This window comes from Phaseolus vulgaris, chromosome 2 (assembly GCF_051622355.1).
Source record: "Phaseolus vulgaris cultivar YP4 chromosome 2, ASM5162235v1, whole genome shotgun sequence".
NCBI classification, from domain to species: Eukaryota; Viridiplantae; Streptophyta; class Magnoliopsida; order Fabales; family Fabaceae; genus Phaseolus; species Phaseolus vulgaris.
In genome coordinates this window covers 30,931,581-30,940,099 of record NC_143499.1, presented here as the reverse complement: position 1 = coordinate 30,940,099, position 8,519 = coordinate 30,931,581, and the positions used below count along the sequence as shown (strand labels likewise).

Here is an 8,519-nt window from a genome sequence, read left to right as displayed (position 1 = left end):
TTCCATCATATATCACATTCAAATCCCATGTTTCATCATTAAAGACAACGAAAATCATTACGTTGTTATAATTCTGAAAAAAAAATACTCCTATGTTAAAAATTAATAGTAACATAATATTTCAGTATCAAAATATAGAAAAATATTATTTTAATAACAGCATCAAATACGTCACATCATGATACGTAAGTTTACAACTGTCATAGAATGAAATTTCAAAATTTCGAGAATTCACACAAATAATGTAATTCGCTAATGAAAATATAAAAATAGAAAATGCAGAAAAAATTACATAAATAATTAATTTGTCTTTTAAGATTGTATATGATGAGTAGGAAAGACCTAAATTTGAGTGGAATTCGTCAATCATATACATGAATTTATATATATTTTTTAGAAAAAATAAAATTAAATTTTGATATTAAGCATTGTTATTAATTAATTTTAAATAGTTTCTATATTATTATATACGTATTTTTATTTCAAAATATAAATTATTATTTTAAATGAAAAAAATAGTTCAACTGAAATGGCAAGTGTTAAGAGAAACTCAGTTTAAATAAAATACAATGAAGAGATTATCATATGGGACTTTGATTAAAAAACATTAACAGATTAGTGAATTTAATTAAATTAGTATATATATTTGAACATTTCAAACTAAAAGTCATATTTCTTTGTGGGGACATGATCATTTATGTATTTTTGGTTCATTCAAGAAAGAATTATTTCTCAATCTGCTGCAGGTTTAACAATATTACCATCAATCATAATCAGAAATAGGTAAACATTGAAAAATGATAGTTTAAAAAGTCTTGAAATCGCATGATAGTATAGGTTTTAAATTTGTAATTAAATAATATTAAAATAATAATATTAAAAGTTCAATAAATTAATATTTTAAATTATTTTCATTATATTTTTTAATTCAAAATATTATTATATTAATATAAGTGTTTGTGAAATATTTGTTTTTTTCCTTATGATGATATTGTTAAAGAAACTTTTTCCTTACAGAAACTAGCGCGACATAGAAAGTTGAGTGAGAGAGATTTCATTTTCTAATTTGATGGCAGTAGAAGAGATCAAATGAAACAGAAAGGAGATCCAATTTTATTGATGATAAAAAATGAAGTTGTGAAAAAACTTCATTTCCTTGTAGGTAGGCCCATCGAAGGATCTACACAGCGTTGGTATGGTTATTTTAATATTGATTGGTGGTGGTATTAGGAAGCATGTGAAGAGGATCTCCGAGAGGACAGAAGAGAACCTTGTAGTTAGAACCAGCAGGGCAAGTGAAGGTGCTGGTAGGGTCATCCTGAGGGTAACTGTAAGCATCACGGCACCTATCTTTGAAGAACCTAGAGTACGTAGTGGGTCCACAAGTTCCTTGCCCATTGGTGCAGCAATACTCGTTCGTCTTATACACGGTGCAGGGGTTGTTGCATCCCCCTTGGGCCCTTAATGGCCCAGGGCACTGCCCATTAATGTCGGCGGTGCAACTGATTTTGTGACACCCTCCGTTCACGGGGTAGAAGTCCATAGGGATGTTGAAACCGTCCACCAGGGAGATGTCGTAGAAGTCCAAGTTGCCGAATTGGTTCAGGGCGAACTCCGCCAGGGTGTTCGGAGGAACGCCCCAGCCCTGGCAGTTCAGGCCGCCGGTGCAGTCACCTGTCTGGCACCGCCCTCGCCCACTGCCGTCGAAGTTGCACCCGGTGCGACCCCATATGCGGGCCATGGCAGTGCCCGCGTTCACCCACAGGTTCCACGTCTGCCCGCGGTCCAGGCGCCGCCCGCCGCCGGGGCTGGCAGCCGCCCACACCGTGTAGGGGCAGTTGTTGACGATCTCGAAGTTTGCAGCGGTGGCGAGAGATAATGAGGCGAGCATGAGGAGGGCGCAAAGTGGCGTTAGGGAGAGTGAGTGAGCCATGTTTATCGTGTTCAGTGTGGATTCCAAAACTGGTGTTTGGTGTTTATATAGCCTTACATGGTTGAGTGTAGAGAGATTTTAACAATTTATATGAATGGTAATGATACGTTGAGAAATCAAATTTTTATACGATCATATTATAATTCTTAATAATATTTTTTCATATTATTTAATTTTATACTTTTATTATTATTATTATTATTATTATTATTATTATTATTATTATTATTATATATATATATATATTCTAATCAAGATCAAGAGAAATCTCTCTCAATTCGATGGTTATCAGATTGTATTCCTACAAATTTCATGAATTAAGAAAGGAGAAAACTCCACCTATAAAAAAATACTTTGACATTTAAGAGCATAAAATATAAAATATACTGAATATAATATAAAATATAAATTAGAATTACTCTTATGTCTTAGAATGTTACCAGTTGTTATTCCCCTTATCTCTCAGTTCTAATAGTATGTTATATGCTGTTCTTTATTAAGTCATCATATTTCTCTTATAAATAGAATATTACTCTTCTACTTCTCCTTATATCTAATTTTTTTTAACTATATTTCTAAATTGATTATAATTTCATTTATACAATCCATTTCAAATCTTTATAATTAACGTAGTTTCCCTTATAAAAGATAAATATATATTTTTCATTAATTTGAGAGAAGAACATTAAGACCGTTTCAATAATCTCATAATATACCCACATGGTGTTTGGTGTGGAGCTATCGCTTTTAAATGAACAGTGTGCGTGGAAAATTAGTCGCAAAGCTTTGAGGCGGCTATTCATTTCTTCTTCTTCCTTATCTCTCTGCCAAACTTTATTTTAATTTAAATTGTACTTAAAAATATTAGTCATCATATCTATGTATTATGTATTCGGGTCAAACACAACAGTTACACTCCAGTTCAATCAAATACTTCAAAAAAATAGACACGCCTACACGTGCCACCCAATTTTCAGATGTTTTAACAACTTCAACTTTGTGAAAAAAGAAAACCATACTTTAAAAATAAACACTTTACAACTTGTTTTAATAATATATATATATATATATATATATATATATATAAATAAGTATTTTAAGTTAAAAATAAAAATATTAATTTTTCAAATGTTAAATATTGCTTCAAAATATCACTTTTCAACTTTATATTCAAATACTGTTTTATTTGTCACTCAACTCTGCACATTTCGCTATTATCTTAGGTCGCAGATACATCCCATTATATTTTATTATGTTATAAATAATTATTGATTATTTCAATCTAATAAGTTTTTTAAAATTTTAAGTTAGTACTCTAAATTAATCACCGAGGAAATAAAGAGTGCTTTACACAAAAATGAAAGATTGGTTCTGTTGGAAAAAGTTTTATATTTCAGTTTGCTTCTTTAGTTTTTTCAACAAATTCAGTCTTTTGAAATACTTTTTTTGCATTCCTTTGTTTTTCTTTAACCTGATTATTTTAATTTAATTTGATATTTTGATTTTTCCCAGGTAACGTTCTTTTCGGATATAATTGCTACCTTTATGTCTAAGTCAAGTAGAAGATTAACGAAAATGTTCTTGTCTCTTATCCTTCAAAGGTATTCTTATACTTCAAAATACTAAAAAACAGTTTCCTATAAAAACTTCAATAAAGGCCTACACTTTAAAGATGGGCAAGGCCCTTCCATTCTCCACCCCCATATTTTCAAGCTACACCCCCTAAATTTTGAAGTACCAATTACCCTTCTGAATTATGGACATTCGATGTGCTTGTGTTATTGTGAAGTTGGTAGTGCTCAGTGACTGTGGTTGTTGGTGTTTAGTGGCTTTTTTATGGTGGCTAGTTGTGTTGCACGGTGCTTGGTGATGCAATTTCGGTAAGTATTTCATTTTTGTTTTTGAAGTAGTTTGTCATGTGCATTTAGATCCTCTTTTGAATGGTAAATTTCATAATGGTAGAAAGTTAAATTGTTTTATTTTAGAATACAAAACATATATTTCAAAATATACAATTTAAAATACATATTTTTGTTATCGTACTTTTCAGAATCAGTCACCAAGTATCCAAATACTTCAACACAAACACATTGAAGATTCACACCTAATAATTTATTTTAAAATAGTAAAATTGAAATTTAAAATTTTATGGGAGTGCAACTTTAAAATATGAGGATGAAGAATGCAAGTGCATATGGACAATAGTCCAAATTAATTGGTTGCATTTATAAATTAGTTTCAATCGTTAAACCTTTTCCCTTATAATCAAAATCTCTTAAATAACAAGTAACTAATACATTTTTTAAGTAGCTATGGTTATGTATTGGAGACTAGATAGAATTATATTAATTAGCCTTCACTCTGGAAATATTAGATATTTAAGGGTCTTATTTTTAAATTACATTTTATTAACTACTAGAGTCATGATTGATAAAACTTATGTGAGAAAATTATAATAAAAGCTAATCAACTTACATATTATTGAGTCAATACATAAAGTGTATTATCTAAATAAGATTTTATGTCATTAATTTAACTAAGTTTAAAGTAGAGGCAAATGTAATTTATTCAATTATATAATTAAAGATGTTCTTTTTTATCATTTTAGATTTATTAATCACTTAAACAAGTAATTTTATCAAACATTTTTTGTTCAAAACTGATTTTAACAACTTTTTTTTACCAGGAAAGAAAATGTATAAAAACTTCAATTTCATTTCAACATCGCTGTTCAATTCTTAGTTTTTTAATTACCTTTGTCAAAATTGGGAAATATGCATGTCAACATAAATAATGGATGGCAGTGGAAAACTATTTTGTTCATATGAATGAAACTCATAAGTCGTAGAGATAGGGGCATTCCATTACAACATGTTCATAATGTTTTCAATTGAAATTCTTTATATAAATCCCTAGTCAATAAAAATAATATTTTAATCTATATTCCGTAAATATATTTTTTAAAATTAAATACATTAGAAGAACCTTTTTTTTTCAATTTTAAGAAATTCATCATAAAATATAAGAAGGAAACAACATTGATTTTCCTTTGGAAATGCCCTCTTGCCATAATAAATAAACTCTCTAGGGTTCCAAGAACAAGAACTACTTGTTTCCTTTCATGTGAACTTTTATGTAAATCTTTGTAACTTATTTTGGGACAAAGAGCACCACATCCCATGAGAGAGAGATCCTCGCCTCCAATAACATCTTATTTTCTGTCATAATACATATATCAAAGTATCCAATAACAATACGAATAATGAAATTAAAAAAAAAAAAGCAATTACAAAAATAAACACAAATGAATTAAGGGCAAAACACAACCCTATAATCAGATCCTCCCATGCAAGTGAATGTGCTGGTGGCATCATCCATAGGGTAACTGTACGCATCTGGGCACCTCTCCTTGAAGAACTTGGAATAATCGGTGGGACCGCACCCCGAAGCACCGGAGGTACAACAGTACTCTGTCGTATTGAAAACCGTGCATGGGTTGTTACAACCGCCCGGAACCTGCAGTTCGGTGGGGCACTCTCCGATGATGTTGGCGGCGCATTTTACGCTGCTGCAGTTAAATGTCGGGTTCAACTGAATTGGAAGGTTGAAACCGTCCACCAGGGAGATGTCGTAGAAGTCGAGGTTGCTGTACTGGTTCACCCCGAATTCCACCAGCGTGTTTGGGGGTGTACCGTGAGTATTGTTGCACACGAGAACACCGCCGCAGTCGCCGGTTAAGCACTCACCTCGTCCCGCGTCGTCAAAGGTGCAGTTTGTTCGGCCCCAAATGCGCCCTCCCGTGGTGCCGTTCGCCACCTCGATGCTCCATGTCTCGTTAGGGTTCAGCCTTGCTCCTCCGCCGGGCACGGCGGCGGCCCACACCGTGAAGTTGCAGTTGTTTGTGACGTTGAACTGCGCGGCCTGGGCTGCGGCGGCGCAGATCACGGCGACGAAGAGAAATATTGAGAGGCTTTTGGTGACTGCCATTGTTATTGATGGTTGTTAAAGGGGTAAGAGGTTTTGTGTTTGTGTGTATTACTTTTATAGGGTTGATTTAGCATATTGGTAGGTTTGAAAAGCAAATGGTTTTTGAAAAGTTCAGCTGGTGTTGTCATGGAGAAGATCTAAATTGTGGACTTTGAAGAGTTGTTGTGCGTTTTAAAATAAAAAATAACTGAATCTGTAGAAAATTGAAGATACTTACCAAAATAAGTCACGTTAATACATTGAAGCGTGTTTTAAATTTGAGCCGTGATTGTGGAAAGCCATGTAATTTGAAAAAACTATATTTTTGCAACCTTTGAAATAAATTGCGAAATTAACAGAAAACAATGTTGCATTGCAGCCATCTAAAAGATTTTTACGAACAAGTGAAAAAGAGAAAGGTTTATGATTTTTTTGGTTCCCCGTCACAATGAATGTTGAAAATGGAAATGCGCAAATATGAAAACATGCCAAACTAATTTCAACACGTAAGAACTAACTTATCTACTTACGACATAAGATTAAGAGTCTGCAAAAATAATAATATAAAAACTAAGTCTAAAAAACAGGCGTATATGAATTACACAATGAAGTTTCAGAGCCCTTAACATCTGTAAAATAAGCACCACAACGTAAATGGATGGTACTTTAGTATATGTAAAAAAAGTTATTATTGTTTTTATATAAGTGCAATATTTTGCAATCTTTTAAAAAAAACATACATAGTTACTCGTTACCCCCATGAGTTTAATTGATGCAACAGGAAAGCAACAAATTTGGTGTCAAATAAAGTCTTCGTTTGATGATATACGAAGTCTGGTGTTGGCATGTTGCTCCTTGTCGATATGATATTAACATTTCATTTTCATTCTTAAGAAACTAATCCAAATGGAAGGGGTTAAAAAAATGTCAAAGTCAAATCACGTTCCAGTTTTATTTAATTTTTGTTGTAGAGCTGCAGGTTGAAAAAAAAAATGAAGACAAGTAGGAATAAAATAAAAAAAGTCAATTAAAAAATGGGCAAAAGTGTTGAAAATCTTTTCTTAAATATTCAACGTTTATTTCATCTTGATCTTCTAGAGTTGGTAAATCTTGAAATTTCATGGCTTATTTACTTGCGTGTAGATGATAAACTTGAAAAGTCCAATTACTCCTATCCCCTACACAAACTAAGGCCTCCACTGCACCTCCATAAATTTTTTTTTTTATTCCCATAAATTTTTATATTCCAAAATTATTATTATTTTAATATTTTTTACTACATAAATCGAGAGTTTTTTCTAAATTTTTAATTAGCTTTTAGATCATGTAATCTATAATTTTTTTTTCCAGTCTCATTACATAATTTGAAAGTTTTTTTTGAATTATGTAATCTGAAATTTTTTTTTTTAAATGGGTGATTAGCTTCAAGATTATATAATCCGAAAGTCTTTTCGATATATGAGATTAACTTTCAAATTATATAATCTGGAATAAATGCGAATTACATAATTCATAGGCTTATCTCAAATCCAAAAAAGACATTTATGAATTTTATAAATCTAAAAAGACACTTCTGAATCCAAAAACATCTTCAAGATTATGTATGAGGGTGACACAAAAAGGATAAAAATATATTATCAATGGAGTTGTAGGAAGAAACAGTCCACTAAAAGCAGGCCAGAGATGCTTGGGTTAATGAATGTCAGGCCCATAATAAGAAACATTGGCTCTATGTAGCGTAAACGATCTAGGTCCATCTTATTTACACTACCTATTTCATCTTCACACCGATTTATTTTTTCTTTATTTTTTTTAATAAGACTACTTTCCCATCTGTATAATAAATTAAGAAAATAAGCCATTACTTTACTATACATAAAAGAAATTGATTCCACCGTGTCTTGTAAAATGGGCACCTCTCTCTTCCAATTTACAATACACGGCAGTTATAATATTTTGATTTTATGTTTGCATGGAAACGATTGTGTAGAAAACACATAATAGATTTTTATAAGCATTCTTGAAGAAAGAAACATGCGTGTTACATTCAAGATATTTCCATACTTTTACAACTTTTTTTTTCATATCATTTGAAATATTTTGATATCTCCTTTGAGCATAGCACAATCTAATACCCAAAAACGTAATTTGGATTGAGAAATGGAACTGGAAGTGCGAGGATGTGAGAGGAAAGTAAGTGTGCTTGAATTGAGATGTATTAGAGTGAATGTGTTAGGAAGGTTTACTAAATTTTGTGATGGTTGTTAAAGATGTTTTTAATTTTTTTAGAATGTGTAAAATATAAATTTACAAATTTACCTTTGTATTTAAAAATATTTAAATGACAAAACATGAGTTATTTTTTTGTGTAGATTTGAGTTAATTAAAATATTATAAATTATTTTCGGTATCGTTAAATAATTTATTTTGGTACCGTTAAATAATTATTTTAAAAAAAATGAAATATATGAATTATTTAATATTGTCAAAACATTAAAAGAATCATAAAATTAATATTATCTAACCATATATGATGAAAAAATAATAAAACTAAAAGGTATTATTAAATATATTATTACGAGAATGACAAAACTAAAAATAAGCACAAAACGGAAAAAAA

At 31.0% G+C, this 8,519-nt stretch overlaps 2 protein-coding genes across 2 annotated transcripts; both read right to left on the bottom strand.

Annotated features, from left to right (window-relative positions):
- Nucleotides 1-1,090: 1,090 nt before the first annotated feature.
- Nucleotides 1,091-2,048, bottom strand: LOC137811406 (thaumatin-like protein 1). Its single transcript, XM_068613139.2, has one exon. The coding sequence runs from the start codon at nt 1,931-1,933 to the stop codon at nt 1,205-1,207; it is 729 nt and encodes a 242-aa protein (XP_068469240.1). The 5' UTR covers nt 1,934-2,048; the 3' UTR covers nt 1,091-1,204.
- A 2,975-nt stretch (nt 2,049-5,023) lies between these two features.
- LOC137811407 (protein P21) lies at nt 5,024-5,962 on the bottom strand. Its single transcript, XM_068613140.2, has one exon. The coding sequence runs from the start codon at nt 5,918-5,920 to the stop codon at nt 5,243-5,245; it is 678 nt and encodes a 225-aa protein (XP_068469241.1). The 5' UTR covers nt 5,921-5,962; the 3' UTR covers nt 5,024-5,242.
- Nucleotides 5,963-8,519: the final 2,557 nt, after the last annotated feature.

Coding starts and splice junctions, on each gene's coding strand:
- LOC137811407 (XM_068613140.2), bottom strand. CDS start 5,920: ATGGCAGTCACCAAAAGCCTCTCAATATTTCTCTTCGTCGCCGTGATC.
- LOC137811406 (XM_068613139.2), bottom strand. CDS start 1,933: ATGGCTCACTCACTCTCCCTAACGCCACTTTGCGCCCTCCTCATGCTC.